Source organism: Rhinichthys klamathensis, unplaced genomic scaffold, assembly GCF_029890125.1.
Source record: "Rhinichthys klamathensis goyatoka isolate OS25496 unplaced genomic scaffold, OSU_Roscu_1.1 h1tg000412l_1, whole genome shotgun sequence".
NCBI lineage: Eukaryota > Metazoa > Chordata > Actinopteri > Cypriniformes > Leuciscidae > Rhinichthys > Rhinichthys klamathensis.
The window spans coordinates 1,987,501-2,006,333 of NW_026606912.1; the positions used below are offsets into that span (position 1 = coordinate 1,987,501).

Consider the following 18,833-nt stretch of genomic DNA (forward strand, 5'->3'; position numbering starts at 1 on the left):
TCTCTCTCTCTCTCTCTCTCTCTCTCTCTCTCTCTCTCTCTCTTTAGGGTGGTGGTTTGTAAGAACAGCTGAAGAACAAGGTTGGGTTCCTGCAACATACCTTGTCTCCCTCACAGGACGTCGAGACAGCCACAGAGCAACGAATGGAGAGAGTAAGGCAAAGATACACTGCTAAACTACATATTTATTCACCCACGCTGCTGCTAAACTGATTTTAAAACCGTTGAAGAAACAAGGCACGTCTTTTACAGCAGATATCAGGCTGGCTTTTTTAAAACAAGCAGCTGCCAAATGTCCTGGTTTTCTTTGTCTTGCGCAACCCTTAACTCTTAACAGTTTCCATCCATTTGCTTCACGAGATTTATGGGTGAAAACTGTTGGTTAAGTCTGTTATGGATGCAAGTTTATGCCATGTCAGCACATAGAGTCTTGCTTGGATGAAAACCATTCAGTCATCAGATCGTAGTCTATAGGGACCCCCTCACTCCACTCCACTCCACTCCACACACACACACACACACACACACACACACACACACACACACACACACACACACACACACACACACACACACACACACACACACACACACACACACACACACACACACACACACACACACACACACACACACACACACACACACACACACACACACACACACACACACTTTTCTTAGAGCATTTAACAGCCTGGGAGTGGAAATTCCAGCAAAGATGTCAGATTTTCCATCTCTTGGTCCAGAAGGCTTTTGCTGTACAACTGGGTCCAACACACGCTGACCCATATTACAGAGAGAGAGGTGGAGACTAGATTCTGCACTGTCTGCATGTTTTGATTGGTTTTTCCACTGAAAAATGAAAATAGCAAACAAACTAAATACACAAGCATTACATAAAGTAGCCCACATGCTTTTTTTTCACTTTAGGTATGCTTAAATTATTACATTAGACAACAAAATATCAAACCATATGTATTTTAAATAAATATTGCTCAAACAAACCTTTATCCAAAACATTTCACAAAGTTTGTTCAGTTTGATATGATAAAACAGTGGACATACTGTTCGAAATTAAGGCAAAAGTGATTTCTTGTTATCAGATGTCAGTGGAACATGTTCATAGTTAATGTGATGAACTTCACCTGTGTGAAGTGACTTCATAAATCCACTGACTTTAGGACCAGTTGATTAAAAGTAATTGCAAAAAAAAAATCTGTCACAGCACTTTAAAAAAAACTTGACACTCAGAAAACTTACTTCAGGAGAAAAGGTGTAACAGATAATACAAGGTTTGATTTTTGCATATAAAATTCAATAAGGATTTCCACACTGTGCTTAACCCAGGGTTATCATCATTCTAACCTTTTAACGGCGGGTAAAGGAAGCACCGCTTTTGCAGAGTTAACACGGCATTGCGGGAGATATATCCAGCTGCAGACCCGCAGCACCACCAGTTTCAGAACCCCAGCGCCAGAACCGGAAGTGAGGGAGGGGCGGAATATATATATATATATATATATACACTATGTAATTTCTTCTCTCATTTGTCTTTAAGCTTGAATGGGCTTTGGGGACATATGACCCAGATGAGACAATTGCCAAAGTTGGAAACTTGGTTCTTGGAAGGAAAGATTTTTGAGAAGGAAATTATTTTACATAAAGAAAAATGCATGCTGCACATGCATTGTGAAATAAAGTATATTTTATATAAAATACCCATAAGTTTCAAGCATTATTTTTCACCATCATGATCATGAAGTAGCTCTCATAATACAATGAAACAGATAAATTTATACAATTATATTACACAAAATCAATGTTTTAAAATGCTTATTGTACTGTAATGTATCATTAAAGTATGATGTTTCGTGTGTAATAAAAGCATGCCGTTTCGTGTCTAAGCAAATTACGCTCTAAAACGGGTGTTATGCTTCCCCCCATTTGATATCAGTCATTTGATATCAAAAGAGTGAACGGGAAAGTTAATGAATAGCTTTCTTCAGATTCTATCAATCTCATTTTGGGTTGATTTTGATCATTTGATCGACAAAAGGTCTTTTCATTTTTAAATTACTCAGTTTAGAACGTAAGCTCCGCCCCTCACTTCCGGTCCTGGCGCTGGTGTTAGAACGTAAGCTCCGCCCCTTCCGGTTCTGCAGCTGGATAGGCCTACTATTGGATTGCGGTGCCAAACTTGCCAAACACGGCATTGCGTGCGCAAGTGCTGAGAAACAGACAACCAATCACATGCCTGAAATTCATGTGCTTTGGACAGTCATGGAAACACGGCGTGTTCTGGCATTTGTGGGAAAGAATGTCAAATGTTGATGGGAGTCACGTCAGCTGAAGTGAAGAAGAGGCTACCTTTATAGTCCGAAAAATCCATTATATTGCAGTCGGCAATGTATAATATGATGATGCGCAATGTTAGAGCCTTTATGTGAACAGGTTGAGTGCATCCAATCAATGAAACGTCTCGGTTACATATGGTAACCCTCGTTCCCTGAGGGAGGGAACGGAGACGTAGGTCAGACTGACCAATAGGAATCTCGCTAGAGAGGCCAATCTACTTCGAGTGAAACTAAAACAAGCCAATGCACATTGGCATGCAATCATTTGCATCAGCTGCGCGTCCTCGTCAGCGCGGGTATTTAACAGCAGCTGTTATGATTGCACGCTAGTTTTTTGCTGAGGAGCCAAACCTGAAAAAGCTGGCCGCCCCAGCGGGCGGCAGCAGATGTGGCGACGGGACCTACGTCTCCGTTCCCTCCCTCAGGGAACGAGGGTTACCATATGTAACCGAGACGTTCCCTATCGGTCAGTCACTACAACGTAGGTCAGACTGACCAATAGGAATCCCTACCAAAGCGCCACAGCTGCTGCACCCCATCCAGCGCCCCATGCAAGCCTCTACACCTTCTTGCCTAGAAGGACGATAGGAGGAGGCTACACACAGAGTGTATCTGTCACTGTTGTTCCGTAATAACCCATACACTGAGATTATTGGATAACACTGGGAAAGCGTGCCCTTCAGTTAGGAAGGAGGACGCTGCGGAAGCCACTTACTTCAAGGAGTTATGTGGGGAATACATATGGACTAGCCCGAAGGCTGTACTACATATGAGATAGTGGGTGACTTAGCCCAAGGGAAAGACACGGCTTCCGTTAGGAGCAGCCGTGGAAAATATACACATATGGGATCCCCGTAGGGTCACACATATGGAACCCAGCCCAGATCCGGTTCTCAAGGATTCAGCGGAAAAAGGCCTGGCACCTGGACGCTCCGCCATGTCCGGGCCGAGGGGTTTTTGGAGGACTCAACAGGTTTTTCACTCTGGAGCAATAAGGGTGCACAGTAGGGTGCAGCAAGCCGACAGAGCCGGGCCTCTCGGTGCTTCTACCCGTTTAGGGTGAGAACACGGGAGGAGACCGGCTCTACACGTAGGCTATAATATCTAGCGAACGTGTTAGGTGTCGCCCAGCCCGCAGCTCTACAGATATCTGTTAGCGAGGAGCCACGTGCCAGCGCCCAGGAGGATGCGACGCCTCTCGTGGAGTGTGCATGCAACCTGAGCGGGCAGGGCACGCCTTGAGCTTGGTAAGCCAAGGCGATGGCATCCACTATCCAGTGGGCCATCCTCTGCTTGGAGACAGCCTTTCCCCTCTGCTGGCCTCCGTAACAGACAAAGAGCTGGTCTGAGGTCCTGATGCTTTGAGTTCTGTCCACGTACATACGCAGAGCGCGAACGGGACAGAGCAAAGCCAGGGCTGGGTCTGCCTCCTCCAAAGGCAGCGCTTGCAGGTTCACTACCTGGTTTTTGAAGGGAGTGGTAGGAACCTTGGGCACATAGCCAGGCCGGGGTCTTAATACCACATGGTTGTCACCCGGCCCGAACTCTAGGCACGATTCGTCGACCGAAAATGCGTGCAGGTCTCCTACCCTCTTGACAGAGGCCAGTGCAACCAGTAGCAAAGTCTTCATGGAAAGAAGCTTTAAGTCTACTGACTGCAGAGGCTCAAAGGGAACATCCTGAAGTGCTCGAAGCACCAGGGAAAGATCCCAAGAGGGTATGGAGGGGGGTCGAGGAGGATTCAATCGTCTCGCCCCCCTAAGAAACCTGACGACCAGGTCGTGCTTCCCCACTGTTTTGCCATCTAAGTGGTCGTGATAAGCTGAAATAGCGGCAGCATGTACTTTGAGGGTGGAGGGAGACAGCCTTCGCTCCAACCCTTGCTGCAAGAAGGAAAGCACAGACCCTATCGAACATCTCCGGGGGTCTTCTCGGCGAGAAGAACACCACTCGACGAACAGGTTCCACTTCAGGGCGTAAACACGTCTCGTGGACGGCGCCCGTGCTGAAGTGATGGTGTTAAGTACCTCAGGGGGTAAGTCACCTAGAACCTCCGCGTCCCGTCCAGGGACCAGACATGGAGTTTCCAGAGGTCTGGACGCGGGTGCCATAGGGTGCCCCGTCTCTGAGTCAGAAGATCCTTCCTCAGAGGAATGGGCCAGGGAGGGACTGTCCCAAGGAGCATGAGTTCTGGGAACCAAGTCCGGGTGGGCCAATAGGGAGCCACCAGAAGGACCTGCTCCTCGTCCTCCCTGACTTTGCACAGTGTCTGTGCAAGTAGGCTCACTGGGGGAAACGCATATTTGCGTAGGCCCCGGGGCCAGCTGTGTGCCAGTGCGTCCGTGCCGAGTGTTCCCTCGGTCAGGGAGTAAAACAGCTGGCAGTGGGAGGTCTCTGAAGAGGCAAACAGGTCTACCTGAGCCTCTCCGAACTCTCTCCAGATCAGCTGAACCACCTGGGGGTGGAGTCGCCATTCTCCCGGAAGCACAGCTCGTGATAGCTCGTCGGCCACACGGTTGAGCACGCCAGGGACATACATGGCTCGAAGCGACCTCAGACGCTTCTGACTCCAGAGGAGGAGATGGCGGGCGAGTTGCGACATGCGACGGGAGCGTAGACCACCTTGTCGGTTGATGTACGCCACGGTCGCAGTGTTGTCCGTACGGACCAGCACGTCCCTGCCCCGTAGCGGCCTTTTCAGGCGGCTCAGAGCGAGATGTACTGCTAGCAACTCGAGGCAATTGATGTGCCAATGCAGTTGGGGAGCCGTCCACACCCCTGACACTGCATGCCCGTTGTACGTGGCACCCCAGCCGGTGGCAGAGGCATCTGTGAAAACCACAGCATGCCTGGAGACCTGTTCCAAGGGGACTCCTGCCCGAAGGAACGAGAGGTCTGACCACGGGCTGAAGGTCTGGCGGCAGGCCGGTGTGATTGCCACCCGGTGAGTGCCATGATGCCACGCCCATCTCGGGACTCGGCCGTGAAGCCAGTGCTGAAGCGGTCTCATATGAAGCAAGCCGAGCGGAGTTACCGCTGCTGCCGCTGCCATATGCCCCAGGAGCCTCTGAAAAAATTTCAGTGGGACCGCTGTCCTGCCTTTGAACGTGTTCGAGCAGTTCAGCACCGACTGAGCGCGCTGCTCTGTGAGGCGCGCTGTCTGTGCGACCGAATCCAACTCCATACCGAGAAAAGAGATCCTCTGCACAGGGGCGAGTTTGCTCTTTTCCCAGTTGACCTGAAGGCCCAACTGGCTGAGGTGCGTGAGCACGAGGTCCCTGTGTTCGCATAACTGATCTCGAGAGTGTGCTAGTATAAGCCAGTCGTCGAGATAGTTGAGGAGGCGAACGCCCTGTTCTCTCATGGGAACAAGGGCCCCCTCCGTGACTTTCGTGAAGACACGGGGAGACAGGGACAGCCCGAAGGGCAGGACCTTGTACTGATATGCTCGACCCTCGAACGCAAAGCGCAGAAACGGCCTGTGTCGAGGAAGAATCGAGACATGAAAGTACGCGTCCTTCAGGTCGATCGCTGCAAACCAATCTTGGGGACGGATGCATCCGAAAATGCGTCTCTGCGTGAGCATTTTGAACGGTAGCTTGTGGAGGCTCCGATTCAAAACTCGCAGATCCAAGATCGGTCGTAACCCACCACCTTTCTTGGGTACAATGAAGTAGGGACTGTAGTGCCCTGACCTCATATCGGCTGGAGGGACCGGCTCTATCGCGTCCTTCGCCAGTAGGACTGCGATCTCCGCACGCAAGACATGGGCATCGGCTGCTCTCACTGTAGTGGAGTGGATGGCCCGAAACTTGGGGGGACGCCGGGCGAACTGAATCGCATAGCCGAGCCTGATGGTCCGAATGAGCCAGCGAGACGGACTGGGGAGCGCTAACCAGGCTCTCAGAGACCGTGCAAGCGGGACCAAAGGGACTGTAGGCGTACCCGGAGTGGGGCAGCGAGGTGGAATACAGGGACGCGGCTCGGGAGGCTCTCTCTGGGAGGCGGCCCGTAGCAGGGTCTGTGTGTGCTGTGCAGCACTTACCTGGTTCCACGGGGCAGGAGGTGCAGGAGGCGGCTCGGTGGCGTTCTCGAACTGCACACTGCTGCTCACTGGCGACAGAGGAGGCGGATGAGAGTGGTGAGGATTCTGTCCCCCCACTGCTCTCCGGGTCCTCTTCGGACCCAGAGATGGTAGAAACTGCTCTTTTATTGAAATTTTGGGTACCGCTGGTTTTAAGGCCAGCGGCGGAACACAAACAAAACGAAACACAGGATTTCCCACCCGGCCCTCTTCCGGGGGAGGGAGCGATGCAGTCATCGTCTCCTGGAGAGCAGTCCCTTCCATCTCCGGGTCGCCCGTCCTAGGGCCGCTTACCCCTGGCTTTGCCGCCCCTCTTGGCGGGGGCCTGGACGGGCGGGGCGCCCTGCCTGCGACTGGCTCCACGGCGCCGCTTAGGTGGAGGCTGCTGCTGCGGCACGGGAGCAGGGGCAGACGCAGGCGGACGCCCTCGGCGACGAGCAGACTGAGGTGCCGCGGGCGGCGGGGTGGAGGCAGCAGCTGGCCGCCGCGGCAGGATGTGTTTGATGGCCTCCGTCTGCTTTTGTACAGCCGAGAACTGCTGGGCGAAGTTCTCGACCGCGTCGCCGAAGAGGCCGGTCTGGGACACAGGGGAGTTGAGAAACCGGAGTTTGTCAGACTCCCTCATGTCAGCCAGACACAGCCAGAGATGGCGTTCCTGGACCACCATGGTGGACATCGCACGACCCACCGACCGCGCGGTCACCTTCGTCGCACGAAGCGCGAGGTCCGTCGCGATGCGAAGTTCCTGAAGAACTTGGGGATCATGACCACCCTCGTGCAGGTCCTTCAGTGCCTTGGCCTGATGGACCTGCAGCAACGCCATGGCGTGCATGGCAGAGGCAGCTTCCCCACAGGCCTTGTAAGCCTTGCCGGTTAAATCCGACGAGTACTTACAGGCCCGGGAAGGGAGACACGGTTCTCCACGCCAAGTGGAGTTAGGGCACAGCTGCATAGCAACGGCCCGTTCCACTGGCGGGATGCGCGTGTATCCCTTAGCTGCCCCGCCATCAAGGGTGGTGAGGGAGGAGGAGCCACCGGAACGGTTTCTGGCAGTAAAAGGTGCCGTCCACGTTCCCGTAAGCTCCTCATGCACTTCCGGGAAGAAAGGCACTGGGGTGGGTTGCTGAGAACCAGCGCGCGCCACCCCGAGATACCAATCATCCAACCTCGAGGGTTCGGGACACGGTGGAGGATTCCACACGAGCCCGACCCCGTTGGCGGCCCGGGAGAGCATGGCCATCATCTCCGGGTCCGTCTCAGGCACCGCTGGCACCCCCGAAGGAGGCAGCGGTGCCGAGGCGTCGTCCGCAGAGAAGTCTGACCCACCCTCCGATGCAGCGATCGACATCTGGTCACTGGGAGCCCCAAAGGAGACAACCGGTACACACCTCGAGGATGGTCCAGCTTTCTCCAATGGAAGCTCAACTGGCTGCGGAGCATGAGAGGGGTGAGGGCTCCTAGGGGGTTGGTTCCCCGAAGGAGACGCGCTCACCGTGATCCTCAGGTCACCCGCGCCCCCGCCCGAAGCAACCCTCTGAAGAGGATTGGAACGAGGCAGAGGCACGGGGACTCCGCCCCTTTGCAGGAACAGGAGTCTCGACCGTAGCTCCGCGATGGTCATCTTCCCACAATGGGTACATGACTCATCCACAAACGCTGCCTCAGCGTGTTCAATGCCCAGACACACGAGGCAGCGTTTGTGACCATCCTGTGAGCCCAGGTAACGACCGCATCCAGAAACACACAAATAGAAAGTCATCTTTTTCTTTTTAAAAGACGCTCTCTATTTGTGTAAGCTCTTTTAGGGACTGCTCTCACTGGTGCTGAAACACGCAGGGGAACAGTCACTGCGAACACAGACAGGAATGTGCACCTGTCTGTGCGCGATCTCTCTCTCTCTCTCTCGCTGTCTTACCAGCTGTGAAAACAGCTTTTGAGCGCTCGTACGGCGCACCTTACCAGCTGTTACAACAGCTTTTTGGTTTTGCTCAATACCACAGACAGGAGAGAGAAAAAGACGACTGTTCGCGCTGCCGTGCTGTAACGCCCGCACCGGGAAGGAGAGGTCCAAAGAAGAGGCTCGTAGTCACACTCTGTAGGATTAAACATGAAGCGTTTGGCTCCGAAGCAAAAAGCTAGCGTGCAATCATAACAGCTGCTGTTAAATACCCGCGCTGACGAGGACGCGCAGCTGATGCAAATGATTGCATGCCAATGTGCATTGGCTTGTTTTAGTTTCACTCGAAGTAGATTGGCCTCTCTAGCGAGATTCCTATTGGTCAGTCTGACCTACGTTGTAGTGACTGACCGATAGGGAACTGCACTGCAAAAATGCAGATAAGAACATTAACCCAGGGTTTAGGGATGTACAATGTGAAACATCATTTTATGAATATCCAGGATTAATTGTAACCCCGGGTAAATTATGAGCGGTGTGAAATGCGAAGCAAGATAGGATGTTTTATTAACAAATTTCGGGAGGAGCACGTTCAGATAATTAACACGAGTGGAAAGCACTCAGCAGTCAACGATAAGAGGTGTATATATATTCAGCAGTCTCACCTCAATTCGTTGACAGTTTAGCAGCATCCCTTCACCACCCCGGGGGGTTCCCCCCGGCCAAATACGCATTAAACTTTACTCCCTTTAATTATGTAAGTGTGAACTCGATCTGGGTTTTAGAATGACCAAGAGTTAACTATGTTAAGTGTTAAAAGCCCTGATGAAATGCGACTGTGTCGAATAATTTTGAGGGTACTGTATGTGTAACATGTGGCTGTAGTAGTTAGCACAGTCTTTAAAGGTGCAGTGTGTGATTTTTAGCGACATCTAGCGGTTCGGTTGTGAGTTTACACTAAGGGCTCAGCCCACCGCTCACCCCTCCCTTTCGAAGAAGCTATGGTGGCTAAAACGGGACAACCATCGTCGTCTGAGACAGCAGAGAATAGCCAGAGTAAACCAAGTTTCTACCACAGTCCATTATAAACCACATCATGGATAAAGTTTCAGGTGAGGATCAAGGGTCTTAATACATAAGATAATAATAGTAATCAGCTGATTGTCTCACGAACGTAACCAGCACATTCTCCCCACATAGCAAACCCATAATACAGCGAGGGAGAAGAACCACATGAAACTATGCAACTATATATTTTTTCTAACGGGGTAGTAAAAGTTTAGCTGGCTAATATGAGCTGTTACTGTGGCTGAGCTGGTTAAAGCGTTAAGCCTTGTTTAAACTCGACCCGTCCGCATGAGCCCAAAGGTGCGTGCGGCAAAAATGACGTGATTGTAGCAGCGCGCGCGAGAAGAATTAAGTTACATGAAACAATCCAACTACATATTTACACCACTGACAAGGGAAAATTCACTACTCACTGTGTTTATGACTAGCTTCTTCTAGCTTCCTGCGGCTTCTCTTTCAAGGTAGTGACGAAACGCGGTCTGTAGCGCTGTTTGTTCGCGTTCGGCTACTGTAGAAACATGACGTCACAATATGGCGACCTTCATAGAAGGGGATTCCCGCACCTATGTAGATATAAATGCCTCATTCTAAGGTAATAAAAACATTACGGTTTATTAAGTAAGTTCTTTATACACCACTGAACACATAGTTATGGATGTCATATTGCATTTCTGTTAATAGATACTCAAAAATGTTACACATTGCACCTTTAATGACAAATCTCAGGAAAAACACAACCACAATTCAAATACAACACAGAATCAAGAACTAAGAAAATTAAGGTGTTAAATACGCAGGGAGTAATGAGGTAACGCAAGGAACAACAGATGAAGGTAATCAGTAACTATAGAAAAAAAACAAGGATCAAGAACACAGGCAAACGGGCACAGGGAGAACCAAACTAAACTCACTGAAACTAAACAGAACCAAAGCATACACCTGAGAGTATGAGTACACGTGCAAGACACCCACACAGATTTAAAATGTATTTATTTATTCTACGCTTTTTTCTCCCCTGTAAGTCTAAGCATTGCATTCGGTTGTCTATGTGTGTATCCAGTTGCAGGACAGTATACAATGTGCTCTCTTTCCTCTTTTGTTCGTAGCAGAGTGGTATATTACAGTTCAGTCCTTCAGCAGTTCGAGTCAGGATGAGCTGGGCTTTGAGAGTGGCGTCATTGTTGAGGTCATCCAGAGGAATCTGGAGGGCTGGTGGTTCATACGGTAAACTCTTCTTCCACATGTTTATTCTTCTCTTTGAGCTACTTTAATATGCTTTGGTTTCTTTTGCTGGAATTTACTCTGCATTTATGGGGTTTTTGCAGAAACAGTACATGTGATTATAAAATTTGCTAGGTGAGCAGTCAGCAATGTAAACAACTGGAAAAACACTCACTTAATTCTCTCGTAATAGGATTTATTTCTTAACCCTCTGGGAACGGCAAACGCACCGGTGCGTTTTGGCAGATTTTTTTCACATAGCAGAAAAATAGACTTAAACTACTCCATAATTTCTGGTCATACAGAGTTAAGACATATTAAAAAATAAACTGTTAAATGTCTACTTTTTTATGTGCCCACCTACAATCGAAATAAAATATTGTGCTTTTGTAAAATAAAGAAAAGAAACAGGGTGTGCGTTCTGCTTCTCCGTGTCCGTGAACTTTTTTTCTGGAGCACGTCTCTAAACTTAAACAAAACTCAGCGAATACTATTCACCCAGACATGAGCAATATATGTTTATGATCATTTAAGTTTGTACATTTAAATTATCTAATTTAAAACTAAAATAAATATTCTCTGTTTATGTAATCTATATAAAAAGAGAGAGGTGTCAGCCGTTCTCATTATCGTTCTCGCATCTCATTATTCCGCTAATGTGACACGCCCACGGAGAGTGCGCGCTATTCAAACGCTAATGATCTGAAGCAACACATTGAGACGTGTAAACGCCCACATAAACTCGGTAAACACTATATTTTGTCAGATTAATGTACTGCCGTCTTGCGCGGCTGTGATGAATAATCCTGGGGCATTTACCTACCTCAGAACAAGTGCTGGTTTATTTTCACTTCGAGGAGCGAGCTGAACTGTAAGTGTTTTATTCTTGTGCTTTGTTCTAATCCCGATATATAATAACGTTAGTGTCTGTAAACGCAAAAATAGCCTACTGTTTAAATTTGAATCATGTTTCTGTGTGTGTGTGTGTGTGTGTGTGTGTGTGTGACTAGTTTTGGATAGATTATAAAGTTTTAACTCTAAAATAGACATCAAATAAGCTTTTGTTAGCAGTTTCTGCTCATATGTTAAATATATAGTATGTTTTGTCAATAAACTAATCAACTAAGAATAGTGTTTGTTCCAATGCAAGCTATATCAAAATAATGAATCCTTAACTTTGAAATATGTATGATGAAATGGCCTACTAAGACATTTATGGAAAAAGACAATTTTCTTTTCAAGATGTTTCCAACTCTAACGTTGAACCAATTCTGTAGAATGGCCCATATAACCTTTTTGAACAGGATTTGTTTCCAGGTATGACTAAAAATGTGCTTTTGACTTTCATTTATATTTTGATTATATATATATATATATATAAATATATACAGTATATACACAAAACTTTGCAGTGTGTATATACACTCACCGGCCACTTTATTACAACCGAGGTATGCAGCAAAGCATTTGTGAAGCCACAACACGCACAACCTTGAGGCGGATGGGCTACAACAGCAGAAGACTCCACCGGGTACCACTCATCTCCACTACAAATAGGAAAAAGAGGCTACAATTTGCAAGAGCTCACCAAAATTGAACAGTTGAAGACTGGAAAAATGTTGCCTGGTCTGATGAGTCTCGATTTCTGTTGAGACATTCAGATGTTAGAGTCAGAATTTGGCGTAAACAGAATGAGAACATGGAACCATCATGCCTTGTTACCACTGTGCAGGCTGCTGGTGGTGGTGTAATGGTGTGGGGGATGTTTTCCTGGCACACTTTAGGCCCCTTAGTGCCAATTGGGCATCGTTTAAATGCCACGGCCTACCTGAGCATTGTTTCTGACCATGTCCATCCCTTTATGGCCACCATGTACCCATCCTCTGATGGCTACTTCCACCATGTCACAAAGCTCTAATCATTTCAAATTGGTTTCTTGAACATGACAATGAGTTCACTGTACTAAAATGGCCTCCACAGTCACCAGATCTCAACCCAATAGAGCATCTTTGGGATGTGGTGGAACGGGAGATTCGCATCATGGATGTGCAGCCGACAAATCTGCGGCAACTGTGTGATGCCATCATGTCAATATGGACCAAACTCCCTGAGGAATGCTTCCAGCACCTTGTTGAATCTATGCCACGAAGAATTGAGGCAGTTCTGAAGGCAAAAGGGGGTCCAACCCGTTACTAGCATGGGGTACCTAATAAAGTGGCCGGTGAGTGTATATATTTATGTATGTATGTATGTATGTGTGTGTGTGTGTGTGTGTGTGTATTGTCCTTGCATTCTTTCTTGTGTGACACACCTGAATGAAAGGCTCATTAATATGCGGGTCTGTCTTCTCAACCACCTAATTATTCACAAGGGGGTTGGGCCGTTCACGCCCATTCGCATATTGCCTTGGCTAACAAAAAATGTTTTTCACAATTTAAAAGAATCTATTGTGTTATGTGAATGATTAGACAGGATGATTTTCAGATCATTTTGAAGCAAAAACTCTAGGCCACAACTTCCATTAGTCAAAAGTCTTGTAGACACATATTTAGTATGTGTTTTGTGGCTTTATTTCAGAAACTTTAATTTTTAGTTTTTTCAATAACCATGCATAAACAATATTCTCTCAAAAATACAAACATGTACATACATGTTGCTCACATATTATGGTTGCCCTGTTTGCGCTAAATAGAGTGTAATTTCACCTGTGCCATTAATATGTTTATAAGCAACTGAAAAAAGCACAAATGTCAGGGCATGTCAAAACATCTCAAGGACCCCAAAAACACCTTGGTCCCCAGAGGGTTAACTCTCTTTTTTGACCTTCTTGCCTCTTTGATTCATACTATAGTCAATGGAAGATCGGAAATATTAGGCAGTATTGTTATATTATGCTAGGTTGTTATATTTTTAAAAATGAAATTTTTATGACAATTTATTTACATTATTTAAAGTAATTTATTTGATGGTAAAGCTGGATGTTCAGGATCCATTTCTCCAGTCTTCAGTGTCACATGATCCTTCAGAAATCATTCTAAAGCTACATTTAGACTGCAGGTAAAAGTGGCCCGAATTTGATTTTTTTGCTCACATGTGACTCAGATCTGTTTTTCTCATGACACTGTGAACGGAATCTGATATTTTAAATTCTGATTTGCGCCACTTCCATATGTGGCACTAAATCCGATTTAGGTCAGATGTTTTGCAATGCGACCTCAGTCTGAACAGTCATATTGGAATTCATGCGACTTTTACGTCACTCTCTAGACTAGAGCATCATTCATCATCACAATTCGCCCTCATGGGAGTCACTTCAAAGATTTTACACTCCTGAAGTTATCAAGACAGTTGGGAAAGGTATCAGCAAGTTTTACAGAGTTAAAAACTCTTTTTCGGATCCTCGTCTTTGTTTTTATTATTGCCTGCACATAAATTCACTGGCTTCCACGATAGATCACACTATAAATAAATGTGTAATCACTAACTTTAATGTCCTTCATGTTTACTTCTGTATAACAGTGTCCTGCGTGACATCTATTTATCGTTTTTTTTTGTTGCGCATTTGGGACAGTCCAGGTCAGACCATGATCTGTTCACACTGGAATCTGATATTGGCCACATTTAAAACAACAATGTAGACAGCTATACAAAAAAATCAGATCTGAGCACTAAGGCTTGTAGAGTGAACGTAACTGTGTTGAAATAGTTGTGCTGCCTAATATTTTTGTGGAAACCATGAGGCATTTTTTTTTCAGGACTCATTCTTGAATATAAAGTTCCATTTAATCTTTGCTAAATAGAAGGAATAATTAAATTTAATAATTAAAAATAGTCTAAAAAATCTTTACTTCTGACCCCAAACTTCTGAACTGTACTTGTTTTTTTGGGGGCATGTGCATTATCTCTCTCTTTCTATGGTTTCCCTCTCAGTTATGGTGGTAAGGAGGGATGGGCCCCAGCTGCTTACCTGAGGAAAATGCAAGATGGTGCCGTGGCTGGTAACCAGGCAACAGAGACAAATAAACCAGCTGTGCATGGTCAGGTGGAAATCATCGGAAACCTTATGGAGATCAGCAACCTCCTGAACAAGAAACCCGTTAACGAACGGCACTCGCATACACAATCTGACACCAATGCACACCTTAACAACAACACACTAATACATTCAGCAAACACATACATGCACTCGCAGACTGACACATATACACAGTACAACGGCGATGCAGAGCAGACTGATGCTTACAGTAACAATACACACACTGACAGAAACAGCAGCATTAGCACAGCTGCTAACATGGGCAGGAGTAGCTCAGAGAGAGACTCGGATGATCAGGTCAACCTGCACACTGACTCGAGTGTGCATCTGTCTGTCTCAGATAGCAGTGTGTCTGTGTCAGTGCCAGATGCTTGTGTTTCTGCGTCTGTTTCTGAAGCAAATGTGTTATCAACACCATCCGCCCTAAAGACCAAAACTGTCCCTCCATCTCCTGCCATTGCTCGAGTCGCACCTCAGAGATTCCACAGCGTTGAGACCAGTGAGATTCTTTCTTTCTTTCATTCATTTTTTTTCTTTCCCTTTTTTTGTCATTTTTTTCTTTTATTTCCTTTCTCTTTATATTTATCTCGCTCTTTTCCTCTCTACCTCTTTTAATTGTTTATAATGTTGTTCTTCCGTGTAATGTGTTAAAGATAGTAAACACATTTTGTGTTTTGATTTGTTTTCCCTTTGAATCCAGGATCCCCATCAAACAATCAAAAACCACCTCCCCGTCGAGAAAACAGCCTGGTCAGTATGTCTCTCTCATTTTCCCTTTCTCTATGTTTCTTTTCCTCTTTCTCTCCATTGCACACAACACACACAAATAGGTCATTTTGTGGTTTGTATTATGCTGAACAGCATATTCTTCTCGTCTCGTTCAGGGATTTCAGTTACCGCAGCCCCCAGATCCCCCTACTGTTGAAGCCGAGTATTACACCATCGCTGAGTTCCGGTCCTGCTTGACAGATGGGATCAGTTTCAACGGAGGACAGAAAGCTGACGTACGACACTGTTCAGTAGCCTACATGGAATTATTTTTAATTTACAGTTTAGGGGTTTTGGAGAATAATACTCTACCATTCAAAGATTTGAGGTCAGTAGGCTACGTTTATTTTGAAAGAAAAAAAATATATATTAAAAAAAGGATGCATTAAATTAATCAAAAGTGACAGTAAAGACATTTATATTGTCACAAAGGATTTTGATTTCAAATACTGTAAATGCTGTTCTTTTGAACTTTTTTTTAATATTAAAGAATCCTAAAATAAATTTACCAGTTTCCATGAAGATATTAAGCAGCAAAAACAGCATTGATAATAAGAAATGTATCAGCATATTAGTATGATTTGACACTGAAGACTGGAGTATTGATGCTGAAAATGTAATTGTTGACATTGATATCACATTAAAATATATTAAGACTAGGGCTGTCAAACGATTAATCACGATTAATCGCATCCAAAATAAAAGTTTGTGTTTACATAATATATGTGTGTGTGCTGTGTATAATTATTTTGTATATAAATGCACACATGTATATATTTAAGAAAAATATGTTATTTATATATAAAATGTTTATATTTATATAAAATATACATTATATATAGGCTACATTCAGTCTATTTACAGTATATACATGCAAATATTTCTTAAATACACATGCATGTGTGGGTATTTATGTATTAAAAATAATTATACACAGTACACACACATATATTATGTAAACACAAACTTTTATTTTGGATGCGATTAATCGCGATTAATCGTTTGACAGCCCTAATTAAAAATCATAAAAATATGTCTCAATATCGCAAAATAAATGCAGCCTTGGTGAGCATAATAAAAGTTCTTTCAAAAACAAAAACTTTTGTCAAAAATATTTAAAAAAAATCTTACAGACACCAAACTTTTAAACAGTAGTGATGTTTTTGAAAATGCCTTTTTTTATAGTTTAATTTTTTTTTAATTCTATATCAGTGAAAAAGCGACAATATTCACTAGTGTCAAAAGTGTGACAACTGAGCCCAATGTTCCCTATTAGCTGCAAATAACACTACATACTGTATAAGTATCTCTATGGAAGACCTAAAGGCTGTGTATGTTTACAGGTCATTGAGAAGAACTCTGGAGGCTGGTGGTATGTCCAGATTGGAGAGAAGGAGGGTTGGGCCCCTTGTTCTTACATTGACAAACGCAAGAAGCCCACCTTGAACCGCCAAACCAGTACATTGACCCGCCCCAAGGTCCCACCTCCTGCTCCGCCAATCAAAAAGCAGAACTCGCTTCCATGTGTTGAGTCTGAGGATGTGAGCCTAGCAAGTCCACCAGTGTATGAGGAACCAGAATATGATGTTCCAGCAGTGGGCCTTGAATTTGACCCTGAGCTGGAGTTTCTCAGAGGAGACGCACCGACTAAAGCCCCTCCTCCTCTGTGTCAGCGCATCGTTTCCTTCACATTGGGCGAGGGGGATGAAGAGGATGATGAGGGTATATATGCGAACGGTGGCTTCAGATCTGTGCCACAGTGTAAGGACAGTTACTCTGACATATACTCGCCCTCTGCGGCCCATCGGGCATCTATGTGGGATCCACCGGAATATGACGCCCCTACAATCGAGCATGGCATTGACACCAATACGACACTCTACGCACACTCAAAGCAACCTTACCTCAAACAGCAGGCTGATGAGTCTAAATGCAAACCATCCGTGCGCCCGAAACCCGCAAACCAAGACTGTAGTTCCCTCAGAAGCCCCCGAAACCTGGAGCAACCAGGCCGGACGCAGTTCAGGACCTCCTGCACATCTGAGGAGTCAGAAAATGGCTCATGGGATGATTTCCAGATGAGATTCTCAGATCCATCTTCACTCCTGTACCGCACTACTGCAGCGTACCAACGAGAAGAGCCGTGTGAGCTCAGCTTTCCTGCGGGAGTGCCGGTGGAGGTGCTGGAGAAGCAGGAGAGCGGCTGGTGGTTCGTCCGCTGGGGGAACGAAGAGGGATGGGCACCCACTTACTATCTACAGCCAATCAAAAGCACAGAAACAAGTGGTATAGAAGCCAAAACCACCGAGAAGGTTAATTCTGAGACGTCTTGGTGTGCAGCTCCTGAGTTGGAGATTTCAGTGCAGGTAGATGTTGGAAAGATGGGTAAATGTGTAAGTTTGGAGAAGAACGAGCAGCGTGTTAACCAAAGCCTGAAGGGCGGACACAGATCTAACCAGCAGAACTGCAGGGTTGGCGTGAAACAGCTCGCCGTCAGACCTCAGAACGTCCTTAAGGACAACACTAATATGCACACAACTCCCACAGGATGGAGGAACGACATGGTGACTAATCATACCGCACTACATAGCTACAATGACCAAACGTCCTCTTCCTGTGTTGGTAATACCGAGAGCATGAGGCGTAAGGTACCGGTGTCAATGGTGAAGCCTAAACCTCATCTGATCCACAACAACCTGCGCGAGGAGTACGTTTCTATTGCCGATTACTACGGTGATGCAGAGACCATGAGCTTCCCTGCAGGTACGAGGCTGGAGGTCCTGGAGAGAAACCCTAATGGATGGTGGTTCTGCCGTGTGCTCGACACGGCTAAAACACGCAAGGGATGGGTGCCCTCCAACTTCCTGGAGAGGAGGAGCTAGTGTTCTTTGATTCTGCCATCAGAAACAAAAAAGGATACCAGAATAAATGATTTCCCATTACCAAACAGCATTCATTTTAAACACTCTATCTTGACCGTGACCCCAATCAAAACGTGTTTTCTTTTTATTTCATATGAGACTTGGCCGTCTCTGTTCACAAAATCAAAGGAAACACAAACAGAGCAAGTCCCTTTGACACTTATACTCCCGCTTCTGCTGGATGATGTGATGTTATTGTCACTGAACAGGCTTTTAGTTATTGTTATTTTAGTTATTTAGTTAGCTAGTCTTGATGTGCTGCAGAAGGCTTCTTTTAAAATTTATCTTTGTTTTTTTTGTTTTACTAAATAAATATATCAAGGTCTGTTTACAGACTATATGCACTTTCAGAATGTCTGTCTGTCTGTCTGTCTATCTATCTATCTGTAAATGTCTCTTTGTTTGTGTAATTAAACATGGTGCTATTAATTCCTATTAAATCACTTCATTTTCATACCGGGTCTTATAATAAATGTCCAAGTGCT

The 18,833-nt window shown here is 45.9% G+C and overlaps 1 protein-coding gene across 3 annotated transcripts in view; it reads left to right on the plus strand.

The window, feature by feature from the left end:
• The window catches only part of sh3pxd2ab (SH3 and PX domains 2Ab), a 21,548-nt gene extending 3,054 nt beyond the window's left edge, over positions 1-18,494 (plus strand). For 2 of the 3 annotated variants that reach the window (XM_056234975.1, XM_056234977.1), the window contains 6 exons: positions 48-152; positions 10,509-10,626; positions 14,554-15,158; positions 15,360-15,409; positions 15,544-15,663; positions 16,771-18,494. In XM_056234975.1, the coding sequence (XP_056090950.1) occupies positions 48-152; positions 10,509-10,626; positions 14,554-15,158; positions 15,360-15,409; positions 15,544-15,663; positions 16,771-18,309 (2,537 nt within the window). In that variant the 3' untranslated portion in view covers positions 18,310-18,494. The remainder of the gene's footprint in view (positions 1-47; positions 153-10,508; positions 10,627-14,553; positions 15,159-15,359; positions 15,410-15,543; positions 15,664-16,770) is intronic. The other variant, XM_056234976.1, reaches the window with a different exon arrangement.
• The last annotated feature ends 339 nt before the right edge of the window (positions 18,495-18,833 follow it).